We start from the raw sequence: 21,023 nt of genomic DNA, 5'->3' as shown, positions 1-21,023 counted from the left end.
ATTCAGTTTCAGGGTAATAAAATTGCTTGTTGTTGATTAAAGAACTTGTTAAAATACCAGTGTTACACCATGTTCCACTGCACATATTTAACCAAAAAACGGTATAATAAAAGATTTGCTTCCCTAAGGCAGTGAAGGATGTTAAATGGGAAAAAAATATTGCACCATGGAATAATTAAAATCTAATCCGTAAACTTTAGTAAATACAGTTGCTGTGGGGAACAACTGAAGCACTGTCCTTTGCATGTAACCTATATTGTATTAACTTGGTATATAATAACTGTTATTCTTCTAGTCTCAGCAGTGAAATAATGTTAGAACAAAAATGGTGTATACAGGGTGGCACGTAAGGTGTCTCTTACTCTCTTATACCAAGCACATTAAGCAGCAACAAATGAATATCTCGTGTTGCGTGGAAGAATTAGTGTGTCTGAGAAATTCTTCATCACTGATAAGTTATTGCCTAACTCGATTGTTCTGAAAGTTGATTTAAAATATCACCCATAATGTATGTATTTTAACTCTCCTATTGAATACATTTCACTAATAAAACCTTGAATGAACTTATCTGGTAAGCTTGTAAAGCAACAAAATGGCAGATGAAATTCAATGATAATAAATGCAAAGTAATGGACATTGGAAAACATAATCCCAAGTATGCATATAAAATGATGGGGTCTAAATTAGTTGTTACCACTCAAGAAAGATATCTTGGAATCATTGTGGATAGTTCTCTGACAGCATCCACTCAGCGTGCAGCGAGTCAAAAAAGCTAACAAAGTTGGGAATCATTAAGAAAGGGATAGATAAGACAGAAAATATCATATTGCCTCTCTAAATTCATGGTATGCCCACATCTTGAATACTGCGTGCAGATGTGGTTGCCACATCTCATAAAATATATATTGAAAGTGGAAAAGTTTCAGAGAAGGGCAACAAAAATGATTAGGTATATGGAACAGCTTCCATGCAAGGAGAGATTAATAAGATTGGGACTTTTCAGCTTGGAAAAGAGACAACTAAGATGGGATATGATTGAGGTCTATAAAATGACTGGTGTGGAGAAAGTAAATAAGGAAGCATTATTTACTCATAACAAAAGAACTAGGGGTACCAAATGAAATTAATAGGCAGCAAGTTTAAAACAAACAAAAGGAAGTATTTCTTAACACAACGCACAGTCAACCTGTGCATCTCTTTGGCAGAGGATGTTGTGAAGACCAAGACTATAACAGGGGCCAAAAATGAACTTGATAAATTCATGGAGGCTAGGTCCATCAATGGCTATTAGCCAGGATGGGCAGGGATGGTGTCCCTACCCTCTGTTTGCCAGAAGCTGGTAATGGGCGACAGGGGATGGATCTCTTGATGATTCCATTCATTCCCTCTGCGACACCTGGCATTGGCCACTGTCGGAAGACAGGATACTGGCCTAGATGGGCCTTTAGTCTGACCCAGAATGGCCGTTCTTGCGTATTTATGTTCTTGTGATGTCTCTCGATGAAAGTTGGCAACTATGGAAGCTTCAAATAGAAAACTGATAAATCAGCTTATTTTAAATGGTCATTTCTTATTTTAGCACTTATTAAAAAAAGTTATAGGCAAAGTATTTAAAACAAAAACAAACCCCATGTAGTTTTACATTTTTCCAGCCAGCCATAAGAAATATTCAATTGTACTGAAGATTTTAGGTTTAAGCAAAACTGAGTTGGATTCCAAGTCCTTTTCAATTCAGCTGCCTTATCAAATGCTTACTTATTACCCAGTCAGAAGCTGAGTAAGAGAAAGTACTCTTAGCCTGTTACTGTCAAGATTTCCTGAACTCATTTCCATTGAAAATTGGGTAGAATCCATTAAAAGAGATTTAAAAAATATTCTTGCCTTATTTTCATTTAATCTGACTTTCTTTGCATGGATTTGAATCTCTTTAAAAACATTTTCCTATGATATTCTCTTATTTACCAGCATGGCAAATTTGCCAATCACTTCCTGTATCTGTATCTCCAGCATCAGTCAGAACTCTTTGGTAGCATGCTGGATTCCTTCTTTCATAAAACCCTCATTAAAAATATTGACTATAGTGCCAGAGTATAGTTGCTAGATAGCTGGGCTGAATTAATGTATTGGCACTACTGGCCACAGGCCTCAACTCCTGTAGTCAAATGCTGATGTCACACTCTGAAAGTTACCTTTTTGTTTTTAAGTAATGTCTCTTGCTAGCCCTCATGACTTGAAAATGTAAGCAGTGTAACCAAAGCAGTGGTGCATATCTGATTTTCAGAGAGGCTAAAAGAACAGTTCTGAGGTGCGAGTTGCCCCAGGCCTGCCAAAAGCGTACGTGACAACTGTGTAGAGATCCCTAAGGGTGAAAGGGCTCCCAAGTAGGCCCTCTCTTTGGGCTGAAGTCAAGGAATGGTGGTCTGTGGAGGGAAGTTCCAATTTCACCGATGGTGCCCCCTACTAGTCCAGCAGACAACTCTTTGCAGTGGTAATGAATCTGCACTTTGGGGGCGGGGCACTGTGATAAAAATTTATGGAGGTCCCATTTGGGGGTTTGCCTAGTACCTGGATGTTCTTAATCTAGCCCTGTAGGTAACCAGTGTTTGGATAGTTGAAGGTATTTATGCAGTTCACAGTGCACCGGAGCAAGGAGGATTTGTATCCAGTTTAACTCGGTAGTTTGTAGTGTTAAATGTAACCAATAGGACATAAAGACTTGCATCTGTTCATGATAGTTAGCACTCCTTTCTAATACAGGCCTTTCTGGACACCAGAGATCTCTCCTCATTTCTTTCTCCCCACACAAAGCCATTCAGTACATATTTGGCCTAAAATTTTTTTTTCTTTAAATCTTGTTGAGTCATAACAGCCATGCAAATATGGATTTGTCTATACCTGGATTTCCTGTCTCAGTTTTGTCTGTTACCTTTTTTCAGTTCATCTGTCCTTCGATAACTTGTGCTTTTGAATGTGTTTTTCAGGATGACAGGTTAATTTTTGAGGAATTTGCTGTGTATTTTTGATCCCCAGAAGTCCACGTGTTCTGTGGCATTTATAAATTCCATCAGTTGAGTTGAAGGATTTTAAGGAAATCCATGAAGTAGCTCTTTAAAAATTGTGCAGCTGTTCTAGCAAATAGGATTCCAGTATTGCCAATTATTTATAGCTATTGACTGGGATAAAATCACTGTACAAACTTATGAAGAAAAAATTGACGCAAGAGTGGTATCGATATCTTCCCTTGACAATTGTTTTTTCTATTTAAAAAAAAAAAAGACACATGTCTGTGAATGAGAAATATACTTCAAGAATGGGGACTCTGAATGTTTTGAGGCGTATCAAATAATATCATATTGGTCATTAATTTCTTTCTCCCAACATTACACAGACACCTCTCTTTTGCTCTTTTTTGGAATCTCTCAGTCATAACATTTAATTTGTATTTTAGGTAAATATGCTTGATCCTAAGATAAGCCTTTTAATGATGTTTGCCAGCAATTAAGGGATTTTGCAGAAGTTCTCTTGCCCTGATTCAGGGGACACATTACTCTTGTTATGCCTCTAGTTAACTGATCCACTTGTATGAATAAGTAAATTATCTGTCTGAAACATCCCCTTTTTCAGTGAAAGACTTATTGATTTTTTTTTTTAAAGATCCCTTCCCCTGATTGAAATTAGAAGTGATGGTGGAAATCAAATTTCTGGTAGAAGAGTTTACTGAAAAGCCCCAGTGACTGGAGACTTCCCATATTGCACCATATTCATTCTTTAGAAAGAACTTAATTTCAGGAATCATAACTTAAAAATATATTCACCTGTTTTACAACAAAGCTGTTAATTTGCACAAACTTCAAGTGGATTTCAATTGTTCAGGACTTCTCCTTCTCCTCCTCCTCCTCAATGCTTTTCCTCCTTTTTTTAGGCCAAGGTACTCATATTTCTTTCAAGTGTTATTTTATCAACCTAGGGAATTGTCTTCCCACACATTGAGTTTTATTTAATTAGTTATTGATTTTTTGATGGTATATGTCTTCTACCCCTCCCACTATTTTCTATATTTCTTATTTCCGGCTTTTATTTTATAAATTGTTCTTTAGAATATCCTTTCTCTCCTCAGTCCCATATTTTTCCTCCTTTTAAACCAACCCTAATATTTTTCCCCTCACAAAATTAAGATCTTGAAGAGAATTACTACATTCTTGATTTTCTTTCCAAATTAAGTTGTTTAAACTAACTTTAGCTTTTTAGTAAAGATATTTTGTCCTTTGGTTGCAAATGACTTTTTTGTGTGGCTCAAACCATGAGTGAAGCTACACAGGCACTGTTTTTCCTGTTTTTCAGTGAGGCTGTTATAAAACACTAGAATTTGTTTGACAGAGAGAGTCAGTCAAAAATCTAGATTCCACATGTCACTCAAAGTACACCTCTACCCCGATATAACGCGGTCCTCGGGAGACAAAAAAAATCTCACTGTTATAGGTGAGACTGTTATATCAAACTTGCTTTGCCCCCCCTTTCCTTGTTCCCTGACTGCCCCCTCCAGAGACCTCCCTCCCTAATCACCCCCAGGACCTCACCCCCCACCTAACCCCCCTGTCCCCCTGACTGCTCCGCCCCCTATCCACCCCCCACCCCCGCCCCCTGACAGGCACTCACTGGCAGTGGTGGGAAGCAGAGCAGCGCGGCTCCACTCCGCCAGCTCCCAGCCGCAGCACTCTGCTTCCCGCCATCGGTAAGTGCAGGGAGGTTGGGGAAAGGATGCCCCCCCCCGCACTCACCTGTGGCGGGAAGCAGAGCGATGTGGCCCCAGCCCGCTCTGCTTTCCTTGCCCTGGCCCCAGCCATGTCGCTGGGGGTGGCTGGGGAAAGGTCCTGCACTCACCTGCCCAGCGGGAAGTGGAGCGCCATGGCTGGGAGCTGGTGGAGTGGAGCGGGCTGGGGCTGGGCTGCTCCGCTTCCGCCACTGCTGGTGAGTGTGGGGGGGATCCCTTCCTCCAAGCCCCATCCCATGAGCGACATGGCTGGGATTGGGGCGAGGGAAGCAGAGCGGGCTGTTCCCGGCCCCCCGCTAATCCCCTAGGCCACTCTGGGACTACGGGGTCTCCAAAAGTGCCCTCCCACAGCTCCTGCCCCCCAGACCCTGGGTGAGGGGGGGAAGCCCCTGACCGTCCCAGAGACCCTCTTCCCCTTATCAAGCCCCTCCTCCTCGGCCTGGTCCGGCACCCTTAACATGCTGCTCAGAGCAGCATGTCAGAGCTTTACCGTGTTATATGTGAGCCCGCGTTATATCGGGTCATGTTATATTGGGGTAGAGGTGTATGTTCTCTAAAGATCAAAGTGAGTGTAAATATGATTCATGATTATTTTAACCAACTCTCTAGTGATGGCTTTAATTGGGCCTAGCTGTTGGTCTTGTGGAGCCCTAATGCAAAGTGATGAGATACCATATGTAGCTTTCATATCGATTGCTGTTTCACCTGCTTATGACACAACCTAACTGTAAACGCTCCTCTTTGGCTGTTGGATGTTCCAAAACCGTTGATGCCTCAAGTCAGGCAATACTAGCATGGCTATGATTGCAAAAACGAGAGTGCCCTATATTAAATGTGCAACCTTTTTGTAATTGCAGCTCTGGTCCTCACTTGACTGCTTTATTGTGCCCCTGGCGCTCTACTTAACTTCTATGCTGATGCACTAGCAGTGCTTTTGCCTATTAATCTTTGTAAAGAGTACTGAGGCTGGTATGCCTGAACAAAGAGATAAAATGTGAATTCTCTTACATTGATGTAGCATGCATAAGGTGGGGGTGTGCGGAAGCTAAAGAAAGTGAGTACATTGAGGAGAGGTGTCAGAACTAGGGCTGTCAAATGATTTTAAAAAATCACCATTAATTGTGAGATTAAAAAAATAGTCATGATTAATCTTTTTAATCACACTGTTAAAACAATAATAGAATGCCAATTTAAATGTATTGTAAATATTTTGGATGTTTTTCTACATTTTCAGTGATAACACAGAATACAAAGTGTACAATGCTCACTTCATATTATTTTTTTATTACAAATACACCGCTACCTCGATATAACGCCACCCTGTATAACACAAATTTGGATATAACACGGTAAAGCAGTGCTCTGGGGGGCGGGGCTGCACACTCTGGTGGATCAAAGCAAGTTCAATATAACATGGTTTCACCTATAACACGGTAAGATTTTTTGGCTCCCAAGGACAGCGTTATATTGAGGTAGAGGTGTATTTGCACGGTAAAAAAATAAATAAGTAGTGTAACCTACAAGTCAAAGCATGTTCTTACTTTCAGGTGACATTTTAAATGGGCAGCGTTATCTTCCGTAAATGTAAATAAACTTGTTGGCTTAGCGATTGGCTGAACAAGAAGTAGGACTGAGTGAACTTGAAGGATCAAAAGTTGTACCTTGTTTAAGTTTTCAGTGCAGTTGTGTTAAAAAAAATAAATAAATCTACATTTGTAAGTTGCACTTTCATGATAAAGAGTTTGTATGACGTAAATTCAAAAATACTATTTCTTTCCTTTACAAATATTCGCAGTATATATCAGGGCCGCCCAGAGGGGGGGGCAAAGGGGGCAATTGGCCCCGGGCTCCGCAGGGCCCCCAAGAGAAGAGGGCCCCCAAGGAGGCTCCCGCCTCCGCCCCTCTCCTGGAGCCTCGGCGCATCAAGCGCCGAGACTCCGGCCGAGCCCTGAGCCCCGCCCCGCTCAGAGCCGCGTGGTCTTCGGGGCACTTTGGCGGCGGGTCCCGGAACGGAAGGGCCCCCCGCCGCCGAAGACCCCGGGCCCCCGGAATCCTCTGGGCGGCCCTGCTATATATTATTTTTTATTCTTTTTAAAGTGAGCACCGTACACTTTGTATTCTGTGTTGTAACTGAAATCAATCTATTTGCAAATGTAGAAAAACATCCAAAATATTTATAATAAATTTAAATTGGTATTCTATTATTGTTTAACGGTGCGATTAAAACTGATTAATCACGATTAATTTTTTAATCGAGTTAATTTGTGTTGAGTTAATCGCTTGAGTTAATTGCGATTAATTGACAGCCCTAGTTGGAACCAATGAAACTATTGCTTTAAAGTTAAAATTGGCTTTAGTGATACGTCTTAGCATATTACAAAACAATTAAATTTCACTTTGGATAAATGAAAAGGCAGGACTTATTTACAGAATTCTGCTGTCAAAAAAACCTTGTGAAAATAATGAAACTAAATTCTCACAAAATTTCTCCTCCTTTGTTCCACCAAGACCTGGTGGTCGTGGTATTTTGTTTTGAGTGCGGACTGCATGTGTGGTGTTGTACAGGACCTAGAACAGCCCTTCCCCAAAGAGTTCACAGCTTAGAGTTCACTGACAGTGCTGTATAAAGAGAGTACATCAGTTGTCAGGTGATTGTAGTCCAGTCATTAGGCAAAGCTGTCTTTTTAATTTCTATTTTTAGTTTTGTTACAGGCTCAGCCCTTTGGTATGGTGTTTGTTTTGTTGGGAGTAAAAACTCATTTTAACTAAAATATGCACAAATTGTTTTCATGTATTCTGAGAAACAAGGAAAATATCTTTAAAATGTTTTCTAGGATTTCAGTTAATTTGGAAGAATAGGAAACTTGAGTTCCAGTCACCACCTGTTACATAAAAAATAGTCTTTTTTTCTCCTCTCTGACATACCCGTTTTCTAGACGTATATTGATAGTTTAGGCTGGTGCTGCTAGACCGTAAATATTTGCATTATATTAGAGAGCATTTTTAGGGGCAAATATATGCAGCATAATGCATTTAGTTTTCTGAATGCCATCCCTATGTGTGGGAGGAGTAAGAAGCAATAAGGAGAAATGATCTTTCAAATATTTGCTTTTAAGGGGTACTGTCAAGTTAAATCTTATGTTGTAAACAAATGTTTACCTACTGTATATCACTAACAACACATTTTAATGGGCTTAAATTACAGCAAGGGAGATCTAGGTTAGACGTTAGGAAAAACTTTCTAACTGTAAGTGTTCTTAAACACTGGAACATATTACCTAGGGAGGTTGTGTAATCTCTGTCATTGGAGGTTTTTAAGAACAGGTTAGACAAACACCTGTCAGGGATGGTCTAGGTATACTAAATTCTGACTCAGTGCAGAGCACTAGGTTAGACGACCTATTGAGGTCCCTTCCAGTTCTATGTTTCTCTGATTTTTAATAAAAGTGAAAAGCTTAAAAATTCATTGTACTTGTTATTATAATTTTTTTTCTTACCTTGGACAATCAATCTTGAGTTTCACTTGTTTATACACAATATGGTTTTCAGGTTCTTAGTAGTGCAATGTTTGGATTTCAGTATTTTTAAACAAACACGGTTATTGGAATTTTGAAAAGTGAAATAATATTGAGTTCTTTTTATAAAATCTTGTTTTTACAACAGGATGTATTTTAGATTAAATTTTAAGATTCCTATCTTTCATCTTAATAAGGATATGAGGAGGAATGAGGTATAAAAGAATTGTATCTTAACAGAAAACTTTACAAAGTTTTCCTTAAAGTGTCCATCTAACTGCTTACTAAAATTATTAATTTTTTTGGTATGTATTGATTTATTTGGTATAAATAATTAGGTACAGCATTGAAATTTAATGTTTCATGCTAAATTTAATTACAGTAATACAGTAAAGTGCCTGTACTTAAAAATGTGAGATATATGGCATTTGAAAATTAACATTGTAAAAAGATACTGCTCTTACTGTGCAATGAAATCAACCGCTGATTGAATCACACTATTAATATGGTATGAGTATTAATGGTGTGCTGAGAAAAGGGCTCTCTGTTTAAAATTACTGATGAATGGAGGCACAAGAGAAAGCATAAAAATGTACAAGCTTAATGCAGTGACAGCTACACAGAAACCTTTTTAGATTTGCAGCTTTTTAGTGTCATTTTAAGTTGCTGCTATTAGCCAATCAGATTTCTCCTGACTGCTTACATCACTAACTAGCCAGTTCCCTCCAGCTGCAGAGAGCTTCAGTTTGTCTTTTTTTTAAACTAAAATGGAGGCTGGTTTCTTGCCTTAAGGAGTACATTGCCTTTCCTGCTGAAGCCTAGATGTTGACATGTAATAAAGCTGGCAGCAGGATGGTGGTTGATGCAGCCAATTCCAATGGGCCGTTTCAGCCCGTGGCCCTTTTACATATTAGAGGTGAGTTATTGTGTGTTTCAGTGAATTGAAACTGTGTGGCTAGCTAATAAATGGCTATTGTGATTTTCAGATAAGGAAAGCAGGAAGTCCTTTGTAGCAGAATCTATTCTGTTTTGATGCAGACTCAATATAATTGTGGAATATGGAAATCAGTTTTGTATTAAATGCTATTTGGAGAATTTAAAAATTCAGAGAAGCATCGCTTGTATAGTTAAAAGCAGGTTTTACTGCTTTCTGCTGTGACTCTCCCATCCCCCTTTCTAGCTTTGCTGATGTCAAAGGATGTGAAGTCACTACCCTAGAAAGGTATTGGGTTGGGGGCAGGGCAGAGCTAAGTTATCGGTACACAGTTTGTGTAGCATAATGTAAGTGTTCAGCGTGCTGCAATGCTTTTTCTGTGTGAACAAACTAGAATGCCTCTAAAATCACTACAGGTAGTAACTGAACTAGGAAGTCCACTGGAAAAATTATAATGAAAATATCTAATATTTATTCAAATAGCACTTCTTAGAAGTGTGTGTGGTTTTGTTGTTGTTGTTTTACTTTAACAAACAAGTTGTGTGAAAATTGGCTTTTGTAATTTGAATATTAAATATTTTTTAGTTGTTGATTATATAGTCTGGGATTCATAGAATAGGAATGTATTGTAAATTTACATTTTTTACCAAGTTTCTAAATCTGAAACAAAATTAGGTATGGTGTTTAGGTAGGGAAAAAATACATAGTATATCTTGCAATTACTAATGCCTGGCATTGCTATATTTCTGGTTTTTAAAAGCAGTAAAATACTTTAACAGGTTAAAAATGTTTATTTTTTTTAATGTCCGTTCTCTTGCGTTGACTTTGTTTTTATAACTCTTTTCTTGAGTCCAAAACATTTATTGGATGTGGTGAGGACAACTTGAACAACTGCGTTCAACCTTTATCAAAGAAATAGAGCTGAAATTGTACTGCATCAACTAGTCTTTTTTCAGCTTTTTGTGGTATAAGCTAAATTGTTCAGATGCATACTGTACATAGATTTCCTGTATTGAAAACATTTTGCTATAAAGGCCAAAGAATTCCTGCTGGAAAGCCTGGATCCCTGATTTAAACAGTAGAATCTGATCTCTAATAGAGAGAAATTATAATTCCTTGTGATACCTTTTAAAAGGTTAGTATCACCCAGCTGCTTGAAGAGGGATTTGGATGTATTCCAGGAGACCATAATATTGGCTTGTGAGTTGGGGAGTGCTCTACAACAGTGGTTCTCAACCAGGGATACACATATCTTGGGGAAAACAGCAAAGAGTTCTGTGGCACCTTATAGACTAACAGACACATATCTTGGGGGGTACTCAGAGGTCTTCTGGAGGTACATCAACTGATCTAGATATTTGTTTAGTTTTACAACAGGTTACAGAAAAAGCACTACCGAAGTCAATACAAACTAAAATTTCATACAATGACTTGTTTATACCGCTCTATATACTATATACTGAAATGTAAATACAGTCTTTATATTCCAATTGATTTATTTTATAATTATATGGTAAAAATGAAGTAAGGAAGCTTTCAGTAATAGTGTTGCTGTGACACTTTTTTATGTCTGATTTTGTAAGCAAGCAGTTCTTAAGTGAGGCGAAAATTGGGGGATACTCAAGACAAATCAGACTCCTGAAAGGGGCACAGTAGTCTGTAAGGTTGAGAACCACTGCCCTACAAGACGTTTTATCCATTGAGTGAGAGCAGGGACTCTGCCCATAATCAAAGGAATACAAGCCAAAGTGACTGAAAGCAGACCTTCTCTACCCCCAACCCCACCCACCCCCAAAAAAGTACTCTGTCAAGTTCCCCTTATTTCTCCAACATAAAGTGCTGAATTTTTTGGTTCACTGAAGCTTATAAAACTTAAGATGATTTTTTTAAAAAGGCTCCAGAGGTGAGATCCTAGCAATGAAACAGGCCAGTAAGCCTAACTTCAGTACCAGGCAAATTGACTGAAATTATAACAGAACAGAATTATCAATAAACATGATAGGTTGGCGAAGAGTCAGCATGGCTTTTTTAAAGGGAAATCATCCCTCAGCAATCTGTTAGAATTCTTTGGGGGTGTCAACAAGCATGTGTACAAGGACTAATCCTATTGATATAGTGTACTTTGACTTTCAGAAAGCCTTCAGCTTGGGACCTTGTCAAAGGCTCTTAAGCAAAGTAAGTAGTCACGAGATAAGAGGGAAGGTCCTCTCATGGATCAGTAGCTGGTTAAAAGATAGGAAACAAACAAGAATAAATGGTCAATTTTCACAATGGATATTAGCCAAGATGGTCAGGGATGCTACCCCGTGCTCTAGGTGTCCCTAAATCTCTGACTGCTAGGAGCTGGGAACGGACATTAGGGGATGGATCACTTGATAATTGCATTGTTCTGTTCATGCCCTCTGAAGCATCTGGCACTGGCCACTGTTGGAAGCCAGGATACTGGGCTAGATGGACCATTGGTCTGACCCGGTATGGCCATTCTTATGTTCTTAATTCAAAATTGGAAGGTTTATTGAATTATATTACTTACTATGATATTAAATTCAGTGCCTCAAGGCCTGTAGGTATTTCCATAGTCTAAATGATAGATTATCATGATCATGTCACACTTTTCCTAAACATTAAATTTTCAATGCGTTGCAGAATGTTGTATTGACAAAAGGTACAGGGTGGTGCTTTTTTGGGGCGAGGGTGAAGTTACAGGAGGCTCTGGCAGGTGTGAACAGATAAGATTTTGGCACTCAGGAGGAGATCTTTGGCACTAGGAAGTGGGATACATCTCTTTCCCTTGTTGGGTAGAGACAGAAGGACTTACAGTTTTGGGGAGCAGGTGGAGTTCAACAACTTTGACAGATAATAGCTGCCTGACTGCCCTGATATCCAGGATTTTCTCCACCATTGATGGAGGAAAGCATCAGGAGCAGCATATTTATACTGAAATCAGCAGCAAATGCGAAGTATCACTTTTGAAGCCTAATGAAAACATTTAAATGTGAATACTTTGAGACAAACTGGGGAGCTCACGCCTCTCTTACAGCTACTGTTCTAGAAGATATTCTGTTGCAGAGATGAGATGACACTGCACTGGATTAAGTTTGGCTTGTGATGGGGAAGCTTTCTTTGCATCTGTAAAGGATATTTTAAATATTTTTTTAAAGTGAAATTGTAGACGCTAGTACAGAATTCTGCAGCAAAGGGCGTGTTTTGTAGTGGATTCTGTGGCTTCAGTTTTTTAGGTTTTTTCCTAGCTAAACATAAGAGGGAGTCCCAGGCAGAGTCAAAGGAGAACCCTGTTTGAAATCCCGGTATACTCTGTCAGGTTTGGAGGGGAAGAGATAGGGGCAAGGGCTGGGCTTTTTTGCTAGGATGCCCCTTGATTTTGCTTGAGTTATTTTTGGCATCTGCTAATGCTGATTGAAACTTGGAATTTCCATTCTATAGGAAATTTCAATACTTCCAAAATTGCTTATTTTCCCAAATTGGAATGAAATTCTGAAATTTCCTTTTGAACAAAATTTCCCACAGACCAGCCTTAAGTGAAGTGCCTTGTTTTGACTTTATTATAATTCATTATATAAATTGCATAATATAAACTGTATACTATATTTTATAGCATAAATAATACAAAAGTCCAAACAAAAGTGCTTTGACTTTATAAAAAAATTTTTTGATGATTTTGTCAAAGTTAGGTAGAATCAATATGTTCCTATAAAATGTTTTGATTTAATCAAATAATTGTTTTCTGCCAGAAAACTTATTTTCAGAAAATGTTTGACACACTCTAGCAGGTTGCTTTTGACTACCCATTATCCGGTAAATATTTTAAGCTATGATAATAGGTATTTATCTTAAATAAAAACAGTATAGTGTGTGTTTGTGCACATTAATTTATATTTTCATAAAACTCGTATAGGGAGTATTTGCTAAACATGCTTGTGGAAATATTTAAAGATAAAAATGCACTTCCATATTTTACTTTTTTTTTTTAAATTTCCACCTTAGAGGAGAAAAGAGATCTACTAATACTAACTGCAGATATTTTTGATAAATAGCTTAAACAAGAGTTATGAAAACTAGGAAGATGAGTTCTCATTCTCTCCCCCTCCTCACTGCAAACAGAAGTCTCGCTTTAGTAAAGTCTTGTTTGTACTAGGAAAGCTTGTAAGCACTTTTCTGCACAGATGCAGAACATTATAGCTGTAGTATAGACAGAATGCAGGCATTTTTGGAGAAATATGGATTCTGTTTTTTAGTGTGGACAACAGCCTATCAGCTTCCACTGATACAAGAAGAATGCTTACAAATATTTCCACTGTAGATGTATCCTCCGGCCTTCTCTGCACTAGAATTTTTGGAGAAATCTCCCACCATTGCATTGCGACTAGTGTAGCTTCACAGATGGTAACACAAGAGACAGTGCTAGTATAAACTGGGGGCACAGTCATTTTTACCACCATGTTATCTAGATCTGCTCTGAAGTGCACTGGTGGAAAAACAGTAGGGGGGAAGATTCCCCCCCCCCCCTCCCAAAACCCAAACCAGTTAGTATAGACACTGCTTTATTGGCCTGAATTCTTAGTGGCTGCAATTCATACTACACATGATTGATTGTCTTGTCACAATTTATTTCAAGCCAAAGTTTTGTGAGATCCTGAAAGTTGTATGTGAAGTGTGTTCAATTTGACTGTTCTTGAAGGATTCCCCCCACCCTTCACTAGCCTGCTGGAATTTCCATTTTGAACCAGCTAAAGTACTCTGTGTTCTCAAAGTTTGACTTCCCCCCCCTAGAAGCAGCAGCAAGTTCTGAAAGATTTGGTGAAGGATTTTTTCTCTTAAGTTAATTTAGGTTTTGTGACAGATGCTGTAGTGACATATATTAGAAGTCCTCTTTCTGCATAAGTGGCACAGTATAGCCAATAGCACTGCCAATTTTTCCTCTTCTGCATTGACCTGCCATTATGTCTCACCTCTGACTTGGAGGTCCCCTCTATTCGACACTGGTGAAGCCACACCTGGAGTATTGCATCCAGTTTTGGTCCCCCACTACAGAAGGGATGTGGACAAATGGGAGTGCGTCCAGCAGAGGGCAACGAAAATGATTAGGGGGCTGGGGCACGTGACTTACAAATAGAGGTTGAGGAAACGGGGGTTATTTAGTCTGCAGAAGAGAAGAGTGAGGGGGGATTTGATAGCAGCCTTCAGCTACCTGAAGTGGGGTTCCATAGAGGATGGAGCTAGGCTGTTCTCAGTGGTGGCAGATGATAGAACAAGAAGCTATGGTCTCAATTTGCAGTGAAGGAGGTCTAGGTTGGATATTAGGAAACACTATTTCACTAGGAGGGTGGTGAAGCACTGAAATTGGTTACCTAGAGAGGTGGTGGAATCTCCATCCTTAGAGGTTTTTAAGGCCCGGCTTGACAAAGCCTTGGCTGGGATGATTTAGTTGGTGTTGGTCCTGCTTTGAGCAGGGGATTAGACTAGATGACCTCCTGTGGTCTCTTCCAACCCTAATCTGTGATTTGTAGGTGAGGATCATACTCTGTGCCTGCTTATTGCTTGGCATCTATACAGGTTGCCAACAAGAATGCCAGATGTAATGGTGTCTTTGTGATGTAAGTATGTGTCCATGAGCATTTGGACTGTTCGCATTTTGGTAGCTCCCAGGGGACCCAATCAAGATCAGTGCCCCATTGTATGAGGTGTATGTACAAACAAACAGTTCAGTTGAGATACGGCACAAAATATTTGTCATATGGTGGTCTCTGAACTTGAGCTGTCTTTGAACTACTGACCTTGAGGTGGAAGGTTATCCAATCTCCGTAATTACTGAAGGATCTTAAGGCAAACAAATGCTTTCTAGACATGATATATAATACATTTACTTGTATACTTTCATATTGCTGTTACTATAGAATGCTAAAATCACACTCTTGGGTCGTTTTGACAGTGAACAAACATAGGAAGTATCCTCTGCAATAAATGAATTAGATGATAGCCAATTAATCTTTCAATCTTAGTATATGTAACTAATTCCTTAAAAGAAAGCTTCACCATTTTTTTCAAAAATTCCTGAATAAGCATACTTATTCTTAAAAACAAATTGACACTTCAAAAGAGGCACAGTTTTATTTAACAAAACTTGTTAAAGAACCTGGAGGCTACTATCTTAATTGACACAGAGTATGGATAAAGGAAACACTCTTCACACTTCATTGAATGTGAATAACAGAAAATCAAGAGCCAAATTTAAAAAGTAGTATGGTTCTAGTTCTGCACGCAGAAAAACAAATCTCTTAATTGCATGCAAGACCAAAGGGTGCCCCGACCTCACCATCCACTGATTAAAAAATGTCTGTTCATGTTTCTGAAGGTCATTTTCAATGTGTAGCGCTCTTACTATAAACTGACCTTTCTTTTTTCCTGCAGGTACCAAGGCAGGATATTTAAATTAAGGCAGGTATTCAGTGCCTATGTGTGCATATAATGTGGTGGTGTCTTCTGCATTAACTGTTAACCAATTTCTTTACTACTTATTTACATGAAACTACCAGCTAGTTAGCATGTAATGAAGCAGGTTAATGGGTGCAGTGCATTGGTCTGCGGTTAAAGCCACTGCAAATATGTGCCTAAGGAAGGCGTTAAATAATGCATATAAATTAGGAGCACAGAATATGGTTGGGTATTAATGTTGAAGATAGAGCAATTGAATTTTTAATATGGTGAATGGGGGACGACTACTTGGTTAAAAAATACCTAGGAAAAGATATCCAGAAAAGCAGCCAATTTTTGGTTTAAAGAAAGTGTTACCCGAGAGAACAATATCCAGGAAACAGAAATTTGTACATTGCTTTTAGGTATTTTTGCTTTTCTCATGCATTGAAGTGTAAAGTGAATCTTTTTCCTACTTTTACTTCCTGCCACAATGTGAGCTTCCATGCAGTCAAATCAGAATTACTGTCTGCTGTTTTGAAATTGCACGTTATTTCTAAAGCATTGCTATTTGAAGTTTTAGGTGTGGTTTTTTTCTAGAAAATATTACTTAAGTTTGATCTGAAATCAAGAGAGTTTTTCTTTTTGGCATTGAAGGGAAATGAGCACTGAACGTTATTGGTTTACTCATATTAGCTTACCATATCGCAAATAATTTTTTGTGTCATCAGAGTTGTACACTGTATTCCAGATGAGGTCTTTCCAGTGCCTTATACTATGGCATTAATGCCTCTCTCTCTCTACTGGAAATGCCTTGCCTGATGCTTCTTAGGATTGCCTTTCCCTTTGCCTTTTTCTCAGCTGGAATCGCATTGGTGGCTTATAGTAATCCCCTGATCAACCAACACATCCAAGTTGCTCTCCTTCTCTATCTCTTCCAACTAGTGAGCCCCCGTTTATAAGAAATTCTAACTAGACCATAAGTACATGATCTTGTACATTGTACTATTACATTTCCATCCCATTTCTCTTAACGCCAGTCTTCAAGATTATCTCAATCTTTCTATATAATATTCCAGTACTCCTCTCTATTGAAAATGCCTACCAACTTTGTATCATCAGCAAACTTCTTTAGCATGTGCCTACTTTTTCTGCGAAGGTCATTAATAAAAATATTAAATAAGATTGGTCCCAAGATCAATTCTTGATGAACTCCACTAGCAACCTCTCTCCAATCTGATAGTTCATCTTTCAGCACAGCCTGTTGCCTTTTCCTCTTCAGCCAGTTCCTTAAGCACCTTACAATTCTTGTACTGATCCTGATCTTCTCTTATTTAACTAACTGTTTCCCATGTGGGGCCATGTTAGATGCCTTACTTGAAGTTCAAGTGTATTAGATCTACTGAATTTCCTTTATCTAAACTTTAAATTATGTCCTCAAAGATGGATATCAGATTTGTCTGGCATAATCTACCTTTGGTAATTGCATGTTGCCCTGCATCCCCTTTTCTGTTTACCTCCATGAATTTAACTGTTCTTCTTTGAAAATTTGTTCAAAAGCCTTGTGTGTTAATGTGGTCAGATTGATGTGTCTGTAGTTGTCTGGATCACTTTTTCCTCCCTTTCTTAAATATAGGTAAGACATTAGCTATTCGATCAGATGGTACCACCCCAAATGTGTAGATTTATTGGAAATCTGTGCCTCCAGGCTAGCAATCTCATGTGCCAGTTCTTTCAGTATTCTGGGATGGAAATTATCCAGTCCCCCTAATTTGAGAACATTAAACTCTTAAGTTTTTCTTCAACTTCAGATGGGGTGATTTTCTTTTCTGTGCACTCACTTCCATCCACCACCCTGCCTTCCTTCACATGTTCGATATTAGCATACTTATTGAAAACAGAGGCAAAGTGTTCATTTAGTTTAGGGTCATACCTAGAGGATCTTTAATCTTCCCATCCATGCTGGAGCATGGTCCAACCTCTTCCCTCCTCATTCTCTTGTTGTTTATATAATTTAAAACCCTCTTATTATTTATTTTAATTTCCTTGAATGAAACCTGTAACCTGTTAGTGTGAATGTTTATTCTTTGACATTTATTCTGATGTCAGAAAAATATTTTTTCACAATTGTTGGTAGTTAAATTTGTCTTGTTTATGATTAGACTATAGTGTTATCCATTTTCTGATGATGTTTTTCATTCCTGACCCTCTTCAAAGCTCTTAATTATTGATTTCATCTGCAGCATAGGTAGCTAGTTCTCTCCATAGACTACCAAGTGCAGTGCTCCTTGTCAAAACTCTGTATTTTAAACCATATAGTTGTCTTCATTATGACTTTTTTTTTATACAGAGCAGCAAATCTTCCCTCATGATGAGGGGGGGAAAAAGGTGATGTAGCAAGATAAAATCCAGAGATGTGCACATTTTAACTCTTCAGTCACTGTTTGTTTTTTTTGGTTTTCTTAGGGCAGCTGCTTAATTCCCATTTCAGTTTTTTATTTGCAAGATTTTTTAAATAAAAATTTATTCTCTGTCCTGAATACTAATTACCACATAGTACTAAAAGCCTTGAACATAAATAAAGTTTAATACTACATTGAGGGTATTAAAGGTACAAAATTTAAGAGCTAATGTTTCAGAAACTTTTATATGATCGTTCAGTATTTACGTATGCCCCTCTCTCCCTAAAGTTAGAAAAGTGTTAGTTCAGGCATACATGATGAATTATGAAGACACTTAGATAACTCACACTTTAGATGTGTGGATAGTGATTAAAACACATCTGTATCCATTTTGATCAGTGCAGTGTTATGAAAGTGCAAACTACAGGAAACATCTTTTAGTACAATTTGCAAATTTCATTTGAAACAAAATTGTTAATTTAAATCAGAATTTCCGACACTGTTCATGAAGTCCACAGTACGGTTGAAAAGCAACAGTTTTGTGCTAGGCTCCAATTCTTTTGGCACTGGAGATAGAAACCATTTTCCTTACTGATGAAACTACCTGAGTTTTATGCATTAAACATTTTGTTTAAATATTCAATAGTGAATGTAGATTTCCGACACCTAAATTGGTATAAAAGCCAAATTAAAACCTGGTTTATAATTTAATTTTAGGCTCCTGTACAGCTGCTGTTGCAGATGTCTACTTCACTGAAGCATTTTTCATTGAGTAGTTTTATGGTAGAAGGTTTTTAATTTGCACTTTTCTATCAAGCCATCTACTGTATATTCTTAAAAGACGTCCAAAACATCATAGAATATCAGGGTTGGAAGGGACCTCAGGAAGTCATCTAGTCCAACCCCCTGCTCAAAGCAGGACCAATTCCCAACTAAATCATCCCAGCCAGGGCTTTGTCAAGCCTGACCTTAAAAACCTCTTAGGATGGAGATTCCACCACCTCCCTAGGTAACCCATTCCAGTGCTTAATCACCCTCCTAGTGAAATTTTTTTCCCTAATATCCAACCTAAACCTCCCCCACTGCAACTTGAGACCATTACTCCTTGTTCTGTCATTTGCTACCACTGAGAACAGTCTAGATCCATCCTCTTTGGAACCCCCTTTTAGGTGGTTGAAAGCAGCTATCAGATCCCCCCCCCCACTCTTCTCTTCTGCAGACTAAACAATCCCAGTTCCCTCAGCCTCTCCTCATAAGTCATGTGCTCCAGCCACCTAATCATTTTTGTTGCCCTGCACTGGACGCGCTCCAATTTTTCCACATCCTTCTTGTAGTGTGGGGCCCAAAACTGGACACAGTACTCCATGCCTGTGTTGCTTTTGGTTTTTAAGTCAGATCTTTCTAAGGCTGATGATGCTTTAAAAGTGTCCTCTGCTCCTTTAGGCCATACTGATCAGGAGATCTAAGCTTGACATCCTTTAAACATAATAAGGAAATGTTGTCTTATCTACTGTTTCAGATATAGTAAATCTTTCTTTCTGTGAAAAGTATTTTAGAAATTTAGTCTAACCAGCATTAACGCTAGATTCTTTCCCCCAAACTATTACAGGAGCAGTTTACTGCACTGATTCATACTTTCCCCTTAAAATAATCTTCTATACAAGACATCTTAGACTCTGGAATCTTGTGCACAAGAGAAATCTAACGTTTTGGAGTACCATTTTTTCAATTAATTATTTACAGGGTTTCCAACTTCGTGCTTTCTCTTCTAATGAAAAGTTAGAACTGTTTGATGTTGTTTTCATCCCTAATAAACATAGGACTTGCAATTCCAGATTCTTTTGTATGATAATTTAAGGGATAAATACTATGCACTTCTACCCCGATACAACGCAACCCGATATAACACAGGTTCGCATGCAACGCGGTAAAGCAGCGTTCTGGTGGATCAGCATGTCAGCGCTCAGCTGCAGTGCTCCGCTTCCCGCTGCCGGTGAGTGCGGGGAGCTTGGGGAAAGGACGCCTCCCGTACTCACCTGCGGCGGGAAGTAGAGCGCTGCAGCTGGGAGCTGGCGGAGTGGAGCGAGCTGGGGCCAGGCTGCTCTGTTTCCGCCGCTGCCGGTGAGTGTGGGACCTTTCCCCAACACACACACATGCGACATGGCTGGGGCAAGGAAAGTGGAGCAGGCTGGGGCCACGGCACTTTGCTTCCCACCGCAGGTGAGTATGGGGGGCGTCCTTTCCCCAACCTCCCCAGACTCACTGGCAGCAGCTGAAATGGAGCAGCCCGCTCCACTCTGCCAGCTCCCAGCCACGGCGCTCCGCTTCCCGCTGCAGGTGAGAACGGTGGGGCATCCTTTCCCCAACGTCCCTGCACTCATCGGCGGCGGGAAGCAGAGCACTGCGGCTGGGAGCTGGCGGAGTGGAGCGGGCTGGGGCTGCTTCACTTCCTGCCGCTGCCAGTGAGTGCCTGTCAGTGGGCGGGAGAGTGTGTGGATAGGGGTCAGGGCAGTCAGGGGACAGGGAGCAGGGGGTTTGGGTAGGGGGTGGGGTCCTGGCGGTGATTAGGGATGGGGGTCTCTGGAGGGGGCGGTCAGGGGACAAGGAGCAGGGGGGGCCAAAGCAAGTTGGATATAACGCGGTCTCACCTATAGCACGGTAAGATTTTTTTGGCTCTGGAGAACCGCATTATATTGGGGCAGAGGTGTGCTACTTTGCTTTTACGGCCAATAGAAAATTCCATATAGGCAATGTTTCTTGTTGCCTTACTATTAGATTTCTTATAACTTACAATTTTGTAAACCAAGGTGTCTTCAAATTATGATTTGGAGAGGTATATGGGGATGGGGGAAAATGTTTGTAAGCATGTCGTATCTTCCAAATACAACAGTAGGCTACCACCAGAGATTCCTAGCTAATATAAAGCCAAACAAGCTATAAACTTTTTGTAAAGTTGAACAGTTGGGTGT

At 39.4% G+C, this 21,023-nt stretch overlaps 1 protein-coding gene across 3 annotated transcripts in view; it reads left to right on the top strand.

Annotated features, from left to right (window-relative positions):
- PPP2R5C (protein phosphatase 2 regulatory subunit B'gamma) overlaps positions 1-21,023 on the top strand; it is a 175,098-nt gene that overhangs the window by 56,637 nt on the left and 97,438 nt on the right. Inside the window, exon 1 of one of the 3 annotated variants that reach the window (XM_045015785.1) lies at positions 9,056-9,202. The exons of the other annotated variants lie outside the window; for them this stretch is intronic. Coding sequence (XP_044871720.1) covers positions 9,109-9,202 — 94 coding nt within the window. The 5' untranslated portion in view covers positions 9,056-9,108. Of the gene's footprint in view, positions 1-9,055; positions 9,203-21,023 lie in introns of those variants that run through there. 3 annotated transcript variants of the gene reach the window in all.

The sequence above is a fragment of the Mauremys mutica genome, chromosome 4 (genome assembly GCF_020497125.1).
Source record: "Mauremys mutica isolate MM-2020 ecotype Southern chromosome 4, ASM2049712v1, whole genome shotgun sequence".
NCBI classification, from domain to species: domain Eukaryota; kingdom Metazoa; phylum Chordata; order Testudines; family Geoemydidae; genus Mauremys; species Mauremys mutica.
The sequence above is the reverse complement of the archived record's forward strand: the minus strand, read 5'-3'. Positions and strand labels throughout refer to the sequence as shown.